The sequence below is a fragment of the Osmerus mordax genome, chromosome 7, assembly GCF_038355195.1.
Source record: "Osmerus mordax isolate fOsmMor3 chromosome 7, fOsmMor3.pri, whole genome shotgun sequence".
Taxonomy (NCBI): domain Eukaryota; kingdom Metazoa; phylum Chordata; class Actinopteri; order Osmeriformes; family Osmeridae; genus Osmerus; species Osmerus mordax.
Genome location: NC_090056.1, coordinates 3568738 through 3589216, shown reverse-complemented (window position 1 = coordinate 3589216; position 20479 = coordinate 3568738). Strand labels below are relative to the sequence as shown.

The 20479-nt window shown below is 43.7% G+C and overlaps 1 protein-coding gene across 1 annotated transcript in view; it reads left to right on the top strand.

The window, feature by feature from the left end:
- Window positions 1-20479, top strand: part of cpne5a (copine Va) — an 80429-nt gene that overhangs the window by 22191 nt on the left and 37759 nt on the right. The window contains exons 4-7 of the mRNA XM_067240901.1: window positions 3192-3295; window positions 9129-9168; window positions 13287-13301; window positions 13505-13581. Of these exons, the coding sequence (XP_067097002.1) occupies window positions 3192-3295; window positions 9129-9168; window positions 13287-13301; window positions 13505-13581 (236 nt within the window). The remainder of the gene's footprint in view (window positions 1-3191; window positions 3296-9128; window positions 9169-13286; window positions 13302-13504; window positions 13582-20479) is intronic.

Sequence of the window (20479 nt, the reverse complement as noted above, 5' to 3'; positions counted from 1 at the left end):
AAATATACATAAAACCTATTACAACCCTATAACCTATTCTAACCTAGGTGGAGTACAGTGAGTGCAATAGTGCAAAATTACAGATAGTGCAACCAGCAGCTGAAAGTGACAGTGTGTAAGTAACTATTAAGAGGTCAATCAATGACTATGTCAATGACCATACAGGAGCCTGATGGCGAAGTACAGTGAAGTACAGTAGTGCAATGTTACTGATAGTGCAACCAGTAGCTGAAAGTACTACATTCCAAGTAGGAAGAATCCTAAATTCTATGTTTCATTGCATATATTTATTGCTTAAAAGTCAGTGACTTTTTGTTATTTTTGTTGTTTGTTGTTGTCAAGTACATGGCTAAGACCGTAGCCTATAATTCTCAAGTTTTCTTTCCACGTTTCAAGTATTTGGCTTTTGCAATAAGTATAGGCAGGGCCTACATTAGAATTATTGGCCTTGCTCCTCTGCAGTTTTTATATCAATCTAAGTAGTATAATCTCATGTTGTAATAAGGTTACATTTCATGTGTAATCCTTCAAGTTGAATATGTAATTACATTTCTCCCATCAACTATTCTACCCCTTCTATAGTTAATTACCAAAGGTGTGTATAGTTTTAGTATTCTTCTGAGTATGGGTTGTAATGTCAAACCAGGCTGACCTTTTCAGACACTAATTACATGGAGCCTAACCATTATTCCAAGTTTGAACACTACAACTGCAATTCATTCTATTTAAAGCTGGTGTAGGCAAGTTTTGCGAAGCTGGCTATTTTAGCTTCTATTCCAAACGATTCAAACCATAATATCCCACCCTATCAGTTCAAAGCCACTCCCACAACACACATGAACGCACTGCCTGACTACAGAACTGCCGGGAGACTAGTCTAGTTAGTTCACGAAAGAGAGAGAGATTTTGAGAGAGCAGCATCGTTTTTTTCACAAATTACCCCATGTCACATTCACATGTAAGAACACACACAACACTATCATAAACATGGCTAATGTTAGTACTCACTTCTTTCACTACTGGGAAATTCTATAATAGAATTTATACCTATTGCTGGTGAGCTATCAACAGCTGGCAGCGGTAACATTAGCTAGGTACAGTAAGTTATCAGTCAAGTGCAGGGGCAGAGTGCGCACAGGTAAGTAGGTAGACAGAGAGGTAGCCCCTCCAATCATTAGTCTCGGAACGTTCTTAACGATTTGTCGTGTTTATTACAGTCCTGCGATGCCTACAGATGTAGGATTGATTTCATATTATTGTCAAGCCTTTAGATGTGTTATATGTAAAGTTATTTAGGCAAATATGACAAAAAGTGCTTCTCGAAAACATTGCCTACACCATCTTTAATGTCAGAGGGATGGAGGTTATGCACTTGCAGGGCTTTGAGATTCCCCTTAGCAGGTGTGGTCTGGGACTTGGAGGCTACATTAGTCTAGGCAACCTGGTAACCCTGGCTTATTCCCCTTAGAGAAGACACACACAGCTTACTTCTTCAGCCGATGGAGGCTAATCTTAATACCGAGACTAAAGTCAACGTGCTGTTGGCCACCAGCCAGCATCTTTCATCCTTGAAATATGTATTCCGCCTTGTCTTTGCAAGATATAGTTGCCTCTCAATCTATGAGCTAAGGAGCTCTGTGTCTGACAGAACAAGATAGGTGGAGGAGGAATGGGGGGAGAATTAATAGAGAAAGGGGTGTAGAGGTAAAAAAAGGATGCAATAGCAAGAAATAGGGAAGGGCACAGACGGAAAGCAGAAGGACATGCAGTGTTTAAAGGGAGTGAAACTTGGATGGTCACAGAGGACCCCCTTTCATGTTTAATTGTAGTACACACCCATCTACATCCATATGTCTACACAGTACCGTCCGACTTCCCAATCCAATCTAGAATTTCAACAGTGTGGTCAAGGGAATTCTGGGATATATAGTTCCCCAGTCCCGGGCAAGTCCTACTTGTCCTGTCTCAGTTAATTGGAGGAATGCTCAAACTTTTCCTCCATCAGAACGGCACTGTAGTCCTGGTGTTTCATCTTGTCATTAAGACCTAAGTCTGCAATAATGAATTCACTCTGTCATTTTATGGTAACACTTTCTACCCATCATCATTTATTCATGGCATCCCCATGTTGGGTCTCAAGCTATGAATTATTCATTTTGAGCACAATTAGCGCGGAGGACCAAACTGCAGTGTTTCTCTCCCCCCTCTCTCTGCCCCCCTCCCCCCTTGCTGAGTTTGTATAATTTTCAGCTCATGCACTCTACCAACACTGGGGACCCTCTCCCAGTGTTTGCAATGTCCTCCAAGTCCCCTGCAGTCTCCCCTGCAGAGGCATCTGGAGACCTCTGGATGGACTGACAAGTGTTTCTGTTATGTAACGAGAACAAATCCAGAGCTCTCGTGCACACACCCCTCCCCCGCCTCCCCCAAACCCCCCTCTCTGCCTCTCAGTGTCACTCCCTCTCCACTCCACTACTGTACGAGAGGAAGTGGGGAGAAGGCATGATGGAGAAAATGTAGCATTAATTAACTGAGTGGCAACAAGAGCCACGATGCTGCCAGCATCGCAAGCCCTCCACCGACAGACAGGACAAGTACAGAATAGAGTGTAGGAGAGATAGATGTAGAGAAGACTAGGAGACCATCATCCATTATATTTAGATATGATTATCGATTCCTGCCTGAACAAATCTGTTTATCAGCTTATGTGTGTCCACAGAGAGACAGGGAGGGAGAAGGAAAGATGGAAGGGGGGGAATGATTAGTTAGCCAGAGAGAAAGGGAGTGAGAGAGGAAGACATAGGGAGAGAAGATTTATATTAAATATACAGTAACAGTCAAAAGTTAAGGGAAAATGTGTCCAGACTTTTGACTGGTACTGTATAATATACTGTAAATAGTGTTATGTTTGTTACAATGTTTAGATAATGTAAGTGGAGTGAGACATGTACAGTTAAAAGTCCCAGTGAATGTTATCTCCAAATATCAGTAATCATGGAATGCCTCTTGTCCAATCAAATTACTTTGTTGGAATTAATGGTTGTGTAAAATAATGTAAGTACCTGTATGTTATAGTATGAGCGACAATGTATGTATGTGCTGTCAAGTTATTTTCCTCACAGCCCAACTCTATCTTCCGTTCTGTCTGTCATCACTTCTTTTGCTCTTTCCTCCTCTCTGTTCTGATCTAGTTTGGAAGAACCGAGGTGATTGACAACACACTAAACCCAGACTTTGTCAGGAAGTACATTCTGGACTACTTTTTCGAGGAGAAGCAGAACCTGCGCATTGACGTGTGAGTTATTCAGTTTGATCCAGTCCTCCGAGGACAAGGCTGTGTGTGTGTTTGTGTGTGTGTACATGTGAGAGATGTACAGATATGCCTATCCAAACCTTTCTTCCTTCCCATTCCCAATTCTCAAGCTATTATTCTTTTCCTTCTTTCCAACTTCCCCCTCTTTCCGTCCTTTGCCAACACCTCAGCTCTCTCCTGTGTAATTATTAATCGCCTCACCGTTTTGATTGTTGCGTGGCGGTGAGTTAGATTGGTATGGTGCATGGTGGGGTGAGATTTTATAAATATTTTATACGCTGGATTTTATCTTCCATTTTGGAGCTCGCTGAGCAAAGCGAATATCTGAAGGCCGGTCCCCTAAGAATAACACAGTCCTCTGGCATACTGTTGCTGAATAGCCCCTGTCTTCTCTTTAAAAGGCCATATCAGCCGACAGGCGCTTTGACAGCTGAGGCAGGATCATTTTCTGAACTCCCCTCATTGTCAAACAGACCTGAACAAAAGAAAAAAAAATCTGAGAAGCTCCTTAGCCTCTTTTTTCTTCCTTTCACCCGTTGCTGAAACAGGTGCAGACTTCATCTTGATAAACATTTAGTAAAGTATCCGAGGATCTTTTTGCAAATTAACGGCTTTATTGGATGTTTTTCATGATACACCATATCTTCACTTTGAGGAAGGAGAGGAAGCATATCCTCTCCCGATTATCGTACACCACATTAGCATTTCTTTTCTATAGCAAAGGTGGAACTAAGGGCTTACTGAAGTTTAATTACTTTTACTGCAAGTTGACTGACAGCTCCTCCAAACGTGTGTTTCTGAACGTGAAGTCGTCTCTAGCGATGTCAATGATGGAGAGTGTGGATGTAGAAGCTTATAGAATTGTCCTAAACAATGGAAACAGTGAATTAACGGTAGATTAGGTGAATGAATGTGTTGTAATGGTTCTTTTGTTATACCACCAGGGGGGAGCTCTAGTATAAATTAACACCAGTTTAGCACTTCCTCTGATTCTCGTATGCACGAGGAAAGTACCTGAGTATACCCTGTATGGCACCTCGGCTCTTTCATATAAAGATACCGCTTGATATATCCTGTTTCGTGGTCTGTGTCCTTGGCTAGGTTACCACATATTTTGGCGACAAGGTAAATTGGAAGATGTTTTTTTACATTCCGTGTTGTTTGTTAGCGTTAGCTAAAAACAATGTGCGAGTTAGGCGGCTATCTCCATGAGTGGAAGCAGTGAAGAGGAGCTTGGAGACGGGAGCCAACAGCTCAGAGTACCAGTGGCGGCAGGAGAGCCTCGTGTTCAGATGGCTACGTTTGGGACGATCGGTGAATTGGTGGAGGGGGACGAGGACTGGATGGAGTATGAGGAAAGGTTGGGACACTTTTTCGCGGCTAATGGAGTTACAGAGGAGGCTAAACAGCGCTCAATTCTCCTGAGTGTGTGTGGGGCAAGGACTTACAAATTGATAAGGAACTTAGCCAAACTGAGGTAGCCGGGGGAAATTCCATATGCTGACCTGGTCAGGCTCGTTGGGAACCACCACAATCCAACGCCATTGGTAATAGTCCAGCGGTTCAAATTCCACAACAAGTTTAGGAAGTCAGGTCAGTCTGTAGCTAACTTTGTTGCAGAATTACGGCAGCTATCAGAACATTGTGATTTTGGGGCAGTTTTAGATGACATGCTCTGGGACAGATTAGTGTGCGGCATCAACAATGACGCCATTCAGCGCCGGTTGTTGGGGGAACCCCCACCATTGAGTTTCAAGAAGGCACTGGAAATGGCGCGAGGGATGGAAGTGGCGGCGAATAATGCCAAGGACATTCAAAGTGGTCAGGTGGGATCGCCATCACAGGCTGTGCACCACGTCAAGAGAGAGGCTGTGAAACCAGCAAGGAGATTTGAATGTTTTAGGTGTGGAGGGGCACACTATGCAAATGATTGCAAATTCCAAGAAGCTGTATGTCATGCCTGTAATAAAAAGGGACACTTAGCTAAAAAATGCAGGGGTGTTGAAAATAGGCCGAAGAATGAAAGATGGAAAAGCCAGCAGAATCAAGCGCCCACCCAGTATCTTGAAGGAGATGAAGGAGAGGCAGCCTGTGCCTTCAACATGTTTGCTGTGGATACCAATGAGGAACCGTCAATGCCCTATTATGCAACAGTGACTGTCGAAGGAAAGGACATAATGTTTGAAATTGATTCTGGGGCTACAGCATCAGTCATCAGTGAGGAGACCTACAGGAGGACATGGGGACACAAGCCACCTCCTATTAAGCCATCAACACTCCGACTAAGGACATACACAGGTCAGGCTATACCTCTTGTGGGGGTGTTGGATGTGAACATTTCAGCTGGAGGTCAGAGGGCTCAAGGCAGATGTGTAATAGCCAAGGGTAAGGGGCCTAGTTTATTGGGTCGGGACTGGCTTCGCAAAATAAAACTGAATTGGCATGAGGTTAAGTATGCTCACACGACAGAGGACATTTTGCAGCGCTACAGTGAGGTGTTCAGACAAGAACTGGGCACACTTAAGGGCGTGGCGGTGAAGTTGCATGTGGACCCCGAGGCAGCGCCACGTATCTTTAAGCCCAGAGTGGTGCCCTATGCCATGAAAAGCAAAGTGGAGGAGGAGCTGGAACGTTTGCAGGTGCTTGGCATCGTGGAGCCTGTCCAGTTTTCAAGGTGGGCAGCGCCCATCGTTACGGTTTTGAAGGCAGATGGAACCGTAAGGATTTGTGGAGACTACAAGCTGACCGTGAATCAAGTCTCAAAGCTGGAGGAGTATCCGTTGCCACGGGTGGACGACCTGTTTGCAACACGGGCTGGAGGTCAGCTGTTCACAAAGCTGGATATGAGCCATGCGTACCAGCAACTACTCCTAGATGAGGATTCAAAACAGTATGTCACCATAAATACGCACAAAGGATTATTCAAGTACAATCGCCTAGTGTTCGGAGTGGCGTCCAGCCTGGCCATTTTCCAAAGGACAATGGACACTATTGCAAGGGATTCCCCATGTAGCCGTGTACTTAGATGACATATTAATCACAGGGGCTACTGAGGCTAGGCACCTTGAACACTTAGAGCAGGTGCTCAAGAGACTCTCAGACGCAGGGCTGCGCCTGAGACAGGAAAAGTGTGTGTTTATGGCAGAGGGGGTGACTTATCTGGGACATGCGATCAACGCAGAGGGGCTCCGTCCAGTTGAGGACAAAGTGAGGGCTATCAAGGAAGCTCCAAGCCCTAAGAACGTCACAGAACTCCGCTCATTCCTGGGTATGGTGAATTACTATGGAAAATTCCTGCGGGATCTATCGAAGGTGTTAGCCCCACTGTACAAGCTGCTGCACAATGACACAAAGTGGCAGTGGTGCGCGGAGCAGGAGAAAGCGTTTGCCGAGGTGAAAGAACTCCTTCATTCAGCAAAGCTGCTCGTTCACTATGATCCAGATAAAGACATGGTGCTCTCATGTGATGCCTCGCCCTATGGAGTGGGGGCAGTCCTTTCACATGTCATGGAAGAGGGCTCAGAGAGACCTGTGGGATTTGTTTCAAGGACACTGACAGCTGCAGAGAAAGGGTACTCACAGTTGGACAAAGAAGGTCTAGCCATTGTTTTTGCAGTAAAGCCTGTTCAGTGAAACGCGTGGCATTCCGCCGCTAGCATCAGCAAGGATCCAACGGTAGGCACTCATCTTGTCAGCCTACCAATACAGCATAGTGTACAGAGCAGGGAAGGACAACGCAAACGCTGACGCGTTGAGTCGCCTGCCATTGCCTGAGACACCGGTCTCAACATATGTGCCTCTGGAGACTGTTTTTTCATTAGAGAAGACACAGACACAGACACCAGTAAAGGCCGCCCAAGTCAAGCAGTGGACAGAGAGAGACCCGGTGCTGTCCAAAGTAAAGACTTACCTGCTACAGGGCTGGCCCAGGGTGGTGGACAGTGAGGAACTGAAACCATATGACTGAACTCAGCCTACAGGATGGCTGCATTTTCTGGGGTGCGAGAGCAGTCTTCCCTACCCCAGGTCGCTGGCAGATTGTGGAGGAGCTACATGAGACCCATCCGGGGGCGTCGTGAATGAAGAGCCTAGCGAGGTCCTATGTCTGGTGGCCAAAGATGGATTTAGACCTGGAGACCAAAGTGAAATCATGCACACAATGTCAGTCTAATCAGCGCATGTCGCCACCAGCCCCTTTGCATCCCTGGGAGTGGCCAGACCACCCCTGGTCTAGACTACATCTGGACTTCGCTGGCCCGTTCATGGGGGAGATGTTTCTCATAATGGTGGATGCCCACTCCAAGTGGATAGAAGCGCACATCATGAGCAACATAACAGCCCCCAAAACCATAGACCAGCTTAGGCAAGTATTTGCAATTCATGGGCTGCCTGACGCGGTGGTCACGGATAATGGTCCGACGTTCACCAGTGAGCTGTTTGGGGAGTTCATGGAACAGAATGGAATTCGGCATGTTCGTACAGCTCCTTTCCACCCAGCCTCGAATGGATTGGCGGAGCGAACTGTCCAGACGGTGAAGGAGGGTCTGAAGCGAATGAAAGGTGACACGCTAAGCACCAGGCTTTCCCGTTTTCTGTTTAAATACCGTCTGATGCCACAGACCACTACTGCTCGGGCTCCAGCAGAGTTGTTGATGGGGCGTAGGCCTAAGTCAAAATTGGACCTACTGCGTCCAGACATAAAGGCCACGGTGATGAGGAAGCAGGAAAAGCAGAAGGAGGGACATGATCAACATGCACAAGAGAGACAGCTGAAACCAGGGGACAATGTCTATGTGAGAAATTTCAGCTGCAACTCTAGTCAGAAATGGCTGCCTGGGGGTATCCTGACGCAGAGAGGTCCTCTCTACTATGTGGTTGAGCTGACTGATGGACGAGTGTTCCGCAGACATCAAGACCATGTCCGCCTACGTCATGACATCAGCCCAGAGATCATCCGCACCTCCGAGTGCCCCCTGGTGAGCCAGCCTACGGTGGGAGTATCACCAGAGGAAAGGTCACTCGGGGACGGGTCGGCGGTCCCTGGGGGGGACGGACAGTTGACGATGGACCCACAGACCCCTCCGGTGACCCCGTCACCTGAACCACCTGAACCACCTACACCGGCAGTGCCAGCTACAGCCCCGGAGATGGTGCGCAGGTCACAGCGGGCTCGAAAGCCTCCAGACAGACTGATTGTGGGTTAATCACTGTATGGGTTAAATTGAATTGACTGTGCCAGTTGTAAGTGTATATTCCAAATAGAAATGTTGTTGAAATTAGGGTTATGAAAGACAAGGACACTAACTTAGCTTAATTTGACGAGTTGATTTGTATGCAGGGAATGTTGGAATTTGGTGGGGGAGGAGTGTTGTAATGGTTCTTTTGTTATACCACCAGGGGGGAGCTCTAGTATAAATTAACACCAGTTTAGCACTTCCTCTGATTCTCGTATGCACGAGGAAAGTACCTGAGTATACCCTGTATGGCACCTCGGCTCTTTCTTTATAAAGCTACCGCTTGATATATCCTTCTTCGTGGTCCGTGTCCTTGGCTAGGTTACCACAGAATGGTCTTACTGTTTTTAATGATGGCCTGTCCATGTGTTCCAAATTTAATTAACGGTCTTTTAATGGGTCAGGCTGAAATAAACAGCCTGACCTTTTCGAGAGACGTGACTTTATGGTTGACTTAAGTTGTGTTGTGTCCATGTTTACTTTTATCCACTCATTTAAGATGAAAATTCAAAAGTCATGCCTCAGAGTTCCTCTGCCCCTCTAAGATTTGGCTGTCTCTCTGTGTTTTCTTGTGATTTCAGATATGATATTGATTCCAAAAGTCCAGATCTGGCCAAACATGTAAGTGGATGAAGCTTTTGTAAAGAGCCTGCCACACAATATCAAATGCTTGTTGATTTGCTTTGCCCTAGCATGGAAATGATTTGATGGAAACCTTGGTTTCTAAAGCATGCCCCACTTGTTTTGGTTTTATGCAAACCACAGTTTGTGTCTTCCAAATGGTCATATACAATTTGCACCAAACATCTTGACAGAGACACATTTTTGATATCTGTCTTCTGTATTTGTTGGATTTTATATGGTGAAAGTGCAGACTGTTAGCTTTAATTTAGGGTTACTAATCAATACAAAACAGATGAACCACTCAGATATTTGAATTCTTCATGCACATTGTCCTCCCATTCTAGGGTACTACATATATTTGTTCAATTGGCTCTAAAGCTACGCGCAGACAGGTGTAATAATTTGTGTTTGTATGCGTAAAAGAAGTTGTCATGACTAGTCATGTCTAGCCATAATTTTAGGCTTTTGCATGGACTGCTGAGGACATAAAATCCAACATTGTCCATGCAATTGAATCTGTGAAAGTGAAAATACATATTTACGGAACAATAGTCATGTCCAGAGCTGTTCGCTTTGAAACAGAAATAAAACAAACTAGAGAGGGTACAATTTCTGGGGAAATTGTAGGGTGTGCTTGCTTGCGTCGGTTGCACAGGGGTCAGTTTTTTAATGACATTTTTACAACTAATATTTCTATAAAAATGCATAGGGCCTACTTATTATTTATAAAGATTACATAGATTTAAAAGCATCTTTTTTTGCTGCTCATTTACAACTCAAAATACGACTGAAGTGTAGAATGAAATATGATGTCTTCTCATTTCCCCTGCAAGAGGCAGCCTCATAGCTGAATCAAAACGAACAAATTTGGCAGACCGGTGTAAAAATTGACCTAATCTCTATGACTTAAACGTCCTTTTAAGTTTTCCCTTCTCGTGATATTTCCAGGCATTTAGCCTACCGCATTCATTAATTAATAAAAAAAAACCTTTGAAGATTATTCTACAACGTTACCGGCAGTAGAAGATGAAATCGCGATTCAAACAGTAGCCTACCATCTGCTAACTGAAAATATGCCCCCAAAAACGTAAATAAGTTTGACATTTATTTAGTGGAAAATCGCTCATTCATAAAAAGCTCACTGGTAGCGATAATTGTCAGTAACAACGCAAAATGCGATATAGCCCTGTGTGGAGAAGCTGCCCCGGTAAATTGTACTACTACAGTACAGTACCAGACTACTGCTGTGTTCGTCTTGGTAGCGATTGCGTTGGTTGAATTCGATTTAACGTTCCGTTGTACGGTTTAGGCTGAAATTAATTATTTTCATGAACAGATTGACAAAGTTTAGGCTGTGGCAATGAAGTTCAGGTTAGTAGTCAGATAATTTCACCTATTGAAAGACTTTTGATTTAAGTAAGGGGAGTGGCGAACATGTTCTGTCGCCGTTTGACTTCCTAAACAGCTGTGTAGATGTTTTTGTAGTGTGTCTCGCATAGGCTACAGCATTGCAGTGAGCAACACTGGTTTGAAACAACAGGTAATGATAATGTCACCAACAAATCGTTTACTTTTAATGTAATGTCATAATAAATCCTACAACGAAAATGTATTTGTGAGGAGTGTTTATTTTAACGATTGAAAACAGATGCATCATAGACCACTGTAGTATGTGTTGCCCGGGCAACAGAGGCTAATGTCATGATGCTAATGCTTCAGTGAAATAGTAGACTACCGTTTCCGAAAGTAGATGTGGGCCTACTTCCTTAATAATATCAGCTAATATTGTACATTACAATTACATTACAACACAAATGTAATGTACTTGCAGTAAAGCTATAGTTAGCCTAGCTATCCCCCAAGTTAACAGATGCGAAACGACTGTTCTGCTTCAGGTAGTCACGCGCATATGGTCACGCGTGTTTGCGTAGTGACGTTAGTAACGTCAGTGACTGTGGCTAGCAAATTAGCCACCGTTAGCTTCACTTTTCGCCACAAAAACTTAACTTGAGCCTAAACCATGCAACGGAACGTAAATCCCAATAGAAGCAACTCAAACGCTACCAAGACTAAACTTTTGACACCTATATTGTCTATGTAGGCCAAATATTGACTGAGTTTTAGGGGGGCGAAAATAAACAATAATAAATATATATGTGAGAGAACAAAGGTTGTGCTCTCGCCGAAGGCTTGAGCACACCCAAAAAGACTATAGTTAAACTATTGAATATAGTCTGGTAGACCAAGGAAGACCCATTGTGAATGATTGGAAGATACTTTAGATAGATTAGAAACCCTCTTCAAGATTTAGGTGTAGATGTGTCCAAGTCTACTCGATGAGAAGATTTGATGAGAAATTTCCCAATTTCCATAAGAAAGAGCCTGGAGAGTTGTTGAACAAAGGTATACAAGCAGATGAGAAAATAAACTTGTCTGTCTTCTTGGATGATGTCCTTGCTGACGACAACACCAGGATGACCAGTTTACATTACATTTACATTTAGTCATTTAGCAGACGCTCTTATCCAGAGCGACTTACAGTAAGTACAGGGACATTCCCCCGAGGCAAGTAGGGTGAAGTGCCTTGCCCAAGGACACAACGTCATCTGGCACGGCCGGGAATCGAACCTTCTGCAACCTTCTGATTACAAGCCCGCTTCCCTAACCGCTCAGCCACCTGACTCCCCCAGTTTAGTCATCTACCAAGCAAAGACAAACAAGCTCAGGGAACAATCATGAAGTTTTTTACTTTTTTGATGAAAAGGTGAACTTTTGGCTGGTCAATTAGTCATCAAATATGAATCCAGTTTACTGTAGCATGCATTTTACAAGCCTGAGAGGAAACTGAAGGCAAAAGCCCATGAAACAATAAGGAACTGAGGATGGCTGCTCTACAGACCTACAGACTTCAGGCAGTCATTGTATGCAAAGGATTTGTAAAGAAATATAAATAATTTTTTATATACATGTTAGACTGTTTAAGGAGCTTTGCTGCCCTAAAATGGGGGGACTACTATGCTTCTATGGGGAACTACTTTGGAAAGTAAATAAACTGGTTGCATTTATTCATTTAGCAGATGATTGTATCTAGAGTGGTGTACTTAAATGCAAAATAGTAAGTACAACAGATAATCAAGGACTATAAGTGAACAGTTCTAACAGCACTGCAGTAATTAATGCTTAGGAACAGTCTGTGTTCCAAAACAGTACAACAATAGGGTTCATCCAATATGCATCCAATATTGCTGCACTTTCACTTCAAGGTCCTTGTTTCCTATAAAATGGAAACAACACAGGACCAAAATAACAAATAGTGTGTCAGTGTCCAAATACTTTTGCCACTGGACATATATATGTATATTTGATGAAAACGTGCAATGTATATTTTGGGACGAGAAGGTGGTAGTACAGTGCTCCCTGAAGCATCTTTGATTCAGGCCAATGTGTCACATGGAAGCATTGCCATGCATTTTCATGGCTGATGAGAAATCATGAAATACATTTCCAGATGTGATGCATATTCATGAGTACATTTCAGTACGGACTGAAACATTGCCTATCACCATTGTCAAAGCTTTTAAAATTAATTTTCCTCATATTTTCTGGAATGTTCCATAACAAAACAAGGAATGGTCTCTCAGGTATAGTTTAATGAAGACGAATGAATGTTTGTCTTTTTACTTTACTGAAGATGCTTTGATAAAAACCCATTTCTCATACACACACATTACTCATACACACACAATGAGAATGTTTTTGTAGTGCATGGTTTGCATATCACCAGAAAATGTATTATGATTTTTACATTAGTAATTTTTCTGTGTTTTGTGCATTTTGTTATGTATTCACATTGGTTTTACTGAACAACCTCACTCACACACTCAAAACAACTGTTCACCTCTCTCTCTTTCAATTTCTTTCTTTTGTTCTTTCTTTTTTACTTTATTTTGCTCTGTGCTTCTCTTCCCTCTTACACTTGTTTGACATTTTGGACTGTTTGAGTCTATTGCCTCCTGTCCCATGAAATGCTTTGTTGTGTCAATGCTGCTGCCCGGTGTTCCCCTCCTCCTCTTCCTCCTCCTCTTCCTCCTCCTCTTCTTCCTCCTCCATGGAAGCCCTGCGACTTCAACGTACGTGTCCACCTCCTTCAGCCTACTCTTTATATCACAATGCTTTTCAATGAACGCACGCCACGCCACTCTGTTACCTCACGCTCCTCACACAGTGTCTTTGTCATCCCTTTCTTGTCTACCGCCTCACCCCCCCCAAATTATTTCCCCAAACCTTGCTCCTCCCTACTCTCTCTACACTTCCCCCCTGTTCCCCGTTCCAGGACTTCCTGGGCCAGGTGTTCTGCACCCTGGGGGAGATTGTAGGCTCACCCGCCAGTCGCCTGGAGAAGCCTCTGGGGTGAGTAGCGAGCCCCGCCACACGTACCACACACACCACGGACCACACACACATACCACACACACACGCACCACACATGCGGTCGGCACCCGGCCGGATCGGCCTACCAGTTTCCCCGTTGATATCTGGTCCGACATAAAAGCGACTCTTCCGGCATCGGAAAAATCAGCCTGCTGTGTTGAGATCTGTGCTTCCTCATGCATTCAAATGACACTTTGGCTCGCCGTGCGCCTGGCCAAGTGGCTCCCCTGCTGGTAGACACACTGATAATGAGAACTCTTATCAGATACTCGCTATCTCCATACGAGGCTATGTTCAGTCAGATGAGACTCGGTTCCTTATTGGGCTTCACACGTTCTCCTGTTGGAAGGATGACATATATATATGTGTCCTCCATTTTGCAGCCATCTGCCGATTGCATTATCCGAACAGATTAGACTAGTGTGCTTAGATGGGGTAATTGAACATGACCGGGGGCTCCCTCTGCACAATGACTGCCATTAGGGGAGCAAACTGCCATGTAGAGGGGCTGAAAGTCAGCATGACAGCAGGAAAGCCCCCCCACCCCCTTCTCGGTTAAAGACACACACAATGTGCCAGTGTGAAGACTGCTACAGCTGTGTGTGTGTGCCCTTTTATAGTTGTGTGTGCGCACGCATACACACGTTCTCTTGCTGCGGGAGTGGTGTGTCCGACCCTTCTGAAGAACTTGAGGCGTGTTGCTCGAGCCCAGCTAGAGTATTCTGATAGGAGATAAGAACTGATCCCCTTCGGAGTAGAGGGAAGAGGATCAGCAGGTTGTTTGCCGATATGCTCTATAGGCCTGCTGTTTGCCCCCTTGTGATACACGCCTGGGGGCCCCAAAGCAGATGCTGTAGACAGAGTGGAGAAGTTTTCACATATTTCCGAGCACCTTGGTTCTGTTGTAAACTCTTGAGTAGTGTGATTCCAGGTGGGAGTGATGTGTGTTGTGTCAGGCCTGGATGTGTGTTGTGTTAGGCCTATAATGTGTGTTTGCACTGGTTAGCAACTTGGGATTCTTAGCTGTATCTGAGTTAGAGCCTCACCCACCAACCATAATTGTTGGTGATGAAAATATTTAGAACTTACTTTTCTTAAGGAATGGGGTATTCTATAGGATACCTGTGTCACCTGTCACACAATATTTAGGTAGGTAATTGTGTTTACCCTAGGTTGTAACTGTAATCCTGTAGCTCTTTGTAATTGTTCAGTGGTAAAACAGTTTTCCCCCTCTCTTGTAACAGAGAACAAGCAACACACTCAATTACACATACTCTACACTGCCCAGCAAGCATAACTAACAAAGCTCAGTGCATTTTCCTGGAGCCTTGAATATCCTCATGTATTTTCAAAATGGAAATATAGGATATTTAACACTAAACCATTACAGGACTTACAGTCTGTGGTCATAATTAGGGTCATACATCAGTTTGGGAGGGCCTCAAAGGGCGCTGGAAATGGATTGGTGACCGTTGCCAACAGAATGGCATCTTTGATTGAAAATGCTCATTTTAAATGTCATTGTGGCTATCAACCGTATGGGCCTGTTCGAGGAGAATCTTAATGAGATGTGAGATTGTTTAGGAACTGGTCCCAAAGGAATGTTGTAGTTTGTTGTCACATAGTTTCATAATTACCATAGTTTAATAGTGTTCCATATTGGTGTGTCAATGATATCAATATGGCATAAAGCAGATAAAGCTTTGGAGCCATCTCATTGGAACGATAGAGGAGATTACAAAACTGTACTGTAGTCTGTATATGTGTACACATCGTATCCTTGGCACATGGCAAGCCGCTGTGGCAATTCATGGACGGGGAAAAACTTGACAGAAGTGCTTTCAGAGAAAACTGGAGCAAAGCGAAAACCCGTTTGTCTCATCTCGACTTCAGAGCCTCCTGCTTCTTTAAATTGTTGGTTAATATATTTTGCTGGCTGACTGGGGGCAACACTCCATGCTGTTCTCCACAGATGAAAAAAAATAAAACGCTCTGCAGATTTAAATAATGAGAGAGTGAGGAGGGGGGGGGCTTGTAGTCTGTGTACTATAGAGAATGTTTATCTGTAGTTTTTTAAGGGTGATTTTGGGCTGACCTGTAAGTAGTGTTCATCGTGGGCCTCTCTCTATTATGGGACATTTGAGCGGGCCATTAGTAATCATGGTTCTCTAAGCTTTTCTAGGCAGCAATTGAAATACCAAAATTAAGCTACATCAAGCGTCACTCGCTAACGAGGTTGTCTCACTAATGATGCCCATTCCTACTAGATTTGGGAAATTGCTCAAACATTGCTGGTCGTACAATAGTTTTCTCGTCTAATTTCTTGCACTAATGATTTTGTGGTGAGCCGTTAGGAACCAATAATATGCTAATACCCATGCGCATGTTTGCTGGTACACTTTGTGCTTCTATTTTTTTGTGTTTGTTGCCCTTCACAAGTTGACATTTAGTGCAATAAATCGTTTTGTTTATATGTTTGGGAGGGCTTTGCTTGGGTGCCCTATATGGAAATCTCTTGGGTGCTCCACTTCCTGGGAAAATATAACATTTTCTGTTAACTGTATACATTCATTTAGGTGTTATTTTGAAAGGGTTCCGGAGATTATCAGACAAAACAACTATAATGCTCTATTGAAACAAGCCGCCTCAGAGACAAGACCATTAACTGAATATATTTTCAGAACAGAATTAGTGCTTTGGGCCCACAAACCTAAACAAGGTACATGTGGTAAACAAGGTACATACCACATTCTAAAAAGGTTTCAAAGAACCCCCCCTCCCCTTACCCCCCCAAAACACCCCCACCTCAATGTCTCAGGATTTCACTGTGTTGAGTTGGTTACACCACCTCCTGCCCACCACAAAGCCCCATTTCTGTCCCTGGGAGGGTCCATAAGCAAAACCATGACCCGAGGTCAATCTTCCCCCGTGTAACATGATTACCAATATGAATTCTATCAGTCAGTTCTATTCCATCAGTGTCAGGTGAGGCGCCTGAGGGGGCATCCCCCCCCTGACACTGCGAGGATATGAGAGAGAGAGAGAGAGAGAGAGAGAGAGAGAGAGAGAGAGAGCTTGCTCTGAAACCTTGATGTCTTTATCCTATATTGGTGTGTGATGAAATGCGATGCTCTATTTTTTCCACTAGTACATGAGTTTGATTGATGAGTACTTATGTCTGTTGGAGTTTGGGACTTCTCTGTAGAACAGACAAAAAGGATAGGTGCAAGAGAAGGACAGTAGAAAAAAAAATTATATATGGTTTCTGTTAGGAGGAAGTTCTCCCAGAGCATGAATAAATGTTCCAGTGTCTGCAGGAGGCTGATGAAAGCTTTGTTTATTTAGCCAGACAGGGGATCACACAGCCATGGATTTATTCATCAAAGCAGTGTTTCATAATTGACGTAATCAAAGTTAGAACAGCAAACTCATTACTTTGCCAAAATGTCACTTGGAATTGTCAGCACCCCAAATGCCATCGGCGGAGAGTGTGTTCGCACATATTCATCCTTCAGAGACTCATTTGGAAATGCTTGTGGTGTATTAAGGCTTCCTTTGATGCCAATAATACTATTCAGACGATCCCCATTGTGTACCTACTGCGATGTGAGTTATAGTGTGCTGTTAAATAAGTGCTGTATATTTCCCATTTCACAAAGGTAATGAATAGCAACTCACTTTTAGCCTCCACAATGCAAAGAACATTATGCTGTCTTCAAGACCAGGCATTCATAAAATATTGCGTTATTGAATATTACATATTTTATTGTTTACACCTTCCTCATTGACTCAATATTGAGCAGCTTCTTCATGTATTTTTTCAGTTAGGTGTCCTTTTTTAGTTTAACTTTGCTTTTGATATTCAATATTTCATTTATTGGTTTTAAAGCAGATGCATGGTGCAACCCTGGTCTTAAAGGCAGGGTAGGCAAGTTTTGCGAACCTAGCAATTTTAGATGTATTGGTTACTATCAGGATGTGAAGTTTATTTCAGCAAATATGACAAAGTGCTTCTGAACAGCAGTACCTACCCAGCCGATAAATTATTTATTAGTCTTTGTGGACTACTGTTGTTACCCTCTTTCCTTTTTAAATTAGCCAAATGCTCTTTTCATCCACTTTTTAAATCCTGTGGCAAGGTTAAGGTTTACGGATGCCCATCCACGTATGAAGATCAAGAGGATTATCGTATAATCCCATTTTTGAATCCCCACAGTTTCTGCACATCTACCAATTATTTTTGGTTCATGATCTGCCCCCTGCCCCACAGGTTAGCATGGCACAGTGCCCCCTAATCTCCCTCCACTCCATCTCTGTTTATATTAGTTTCAGCTCAAATGAGTGGGACATGCTCTTTGAGACAAATCCTAATCCTAACCCATAGACCAGGATTCAGCGGATGCAATGACCTGGACAACAAATGTGTACTTACTCGTCAAAATAGGTACTTTGGTTCTGCTGCACACTGAAGGCTTAATGTCTCAAGAGTGACAGATATATGTGGACTTGTTCCCTCCTGCCCCCGTAAAGGTAAAGTGACACTGTGAAATTATTTCCCCGAGTAGGTGAGAGGACTATTGATAGAGCCACAAAAATAAGACCTTTAGAAAGTGCAGTGTGTGTCATGAGAAGCAGGGGTGTCGTTGTTCATATCATCCGTCCCCTTCCCCAGTCTCCCACCATGCTTCAGCCTGACGAGAACGTGAACCGCTCCTGCCTTCTCAGCCTCCTCCAAATCCCTTCAACCTCAGTTTCCTACATTTATCATCTACTGCATCCACTGCAGTGTAATGAAGTATATCTGTATTCTAAATGAGGACTTGCAAACTGCCTGAGGAAGGGGCGAAATATAGGACAATATTTAAACCTTCGAAAATGCTTAGTTTTGCATGAAGAACTCAAACGTATCCACTCTATCAGAGTAAAGGAATCTGCCTTTATTTAGAATTCAACTGCATTTATAGTTTATAGAATCTCTCATGGTCGACATATTTGGCCAGCGGTCTGTAAACTGCAGGAAACAAGATTGGTCTTTATTCCAGTTGAAAATGGAGTCAGTTGGCTGAGCGGTTAGGGAATCGGGCTAGTAATCCGAAGGTTGCCAGTTCGATTCCCGGTCATGCCAACTGACGTTGTGTCCTTGGGCAAGGCACTTCACCCTACTTGCCTCGGCGGAATGTCCCCGTACTTACTGTAAGTCGCTCTGGATAAGAGCGTCTGCTAAATGACTAAATGTAAATGTAATGAAATGTAAAATGAAATATTCCCCTGAAATATCTGATTTTGGTGATGCATAAAAATTAGGTATGGGACTTAAGTATTTCTTACAACGTGTGACTGGAATACAGCTTACACATGGGGCCCCAGTGACTTGATGGGTTATGCTACGCTACACAACAGCATAAGAGATAACAGATAACAAAAGATAACCCACAACAGTGTTAATGCTTTTGCTAATGCCCCTGTACTACCAGGATACCTATAGTATCATATATCATCACATGGTACTTTAACCATGATTATATGATATATGAGGCCAGGTCTGATTGTACTGAATGCATCCTCAGTCTTCTTTGTGATACATATTCTTATCAGAACGCTTTTGAACAGTCTTCGCTTAACAAAAATCCAACAATACTCCTTCACTGCTGTGCCGATCAATTCATATGCTTTATGCATTGGTCTGTGCCAGGCAAAATCAGACAGACACAGTAGAATGTATTCATTATCCCAGAAATTCAGATAATATTCACTTATTCAACAGGTTTTGAGTTTTTTGAGTACCTTCTCCAGTTGAGAGAAAGCCAGTCACTGTCTAGGCTAAGCAGTGCAACCTTTGAAGAAGCTCTACACAGAGTTAGGGTAACTGGGGGTTAGCCATGTACTAAGCTAGCCTAGCATAGTTCTCTTGACAGATTCCATACATCACATTCCGCGAACCACTTGCTTTTCAGATATTGCAATGTTGGATGAGAAGTGAAATTAATAGGTGCGATTGATTTGGACCATGCAGTGTGACACAAAAGGCTCGGTGTGCCGTCGGAACATCATCGTTCATCATAGACACACGACCCACGGGCTACATTTCACAAAGTTTCATCATCATCAGCGGCTGCCATTCGTTTCCCATGGTGGCCCAGCTTGTTAACGACTGCTCTGTGAAGGCTCTCTCTCTCTACTGCAGAACAGCCATCCCACCTTCATATGCAGCCCTGCTTGACTGAAGTATTCTTAACATCTTATCGTGCGAGGGAAGACAAACGCAGTACACATCAATGATCACATCCGGCTAGCGCTAACCTTTACGTGTGAGCCGCTACCACAAAATCTGGATCCGCATTCATTAATGTATGCTTGGTTTAATGGCCCTACAACCCCACTGTAACTGAAAATCCCCTCCCTCCCTCATTGGAGGTTATTTCCCCGGGTGATATTGGCTGTGCCCTCCTGGATGACCTAGGGATATGGCTCGACTGCGCTGGGAATAGGTTTGGTTCCTCCATCACGTGCGCAAGCTTCATCGCCTGATTTAAAGACCTCATCAACCTGTCTGGTTAGGCTGACTCGGAAAATAAAACATCAATAATTAAGGGCAAATTAATTCAACTTGAGATTGGCCCCTAACAAGTGTGTGTACTATACGTTTGTCTGGGATCGGTCTTGGGAGGGCTCAAGGTTTTAGCCCACCTTTGACTGTGTAGTCAAGCAGATCTTTAATGTGTTGCTTAGACCTGTGGATGTTACGGTATCAGAGTCCAAAAAGATAAACGTTCTACAGGTAGTTACAGATAGATTTTAGGCTTGAGACGGTTCCATATGAGCCAAGAGTACAGCAGAACCTTCGCAAGAACAATAAAGGTCGATTTTCAATTATGCA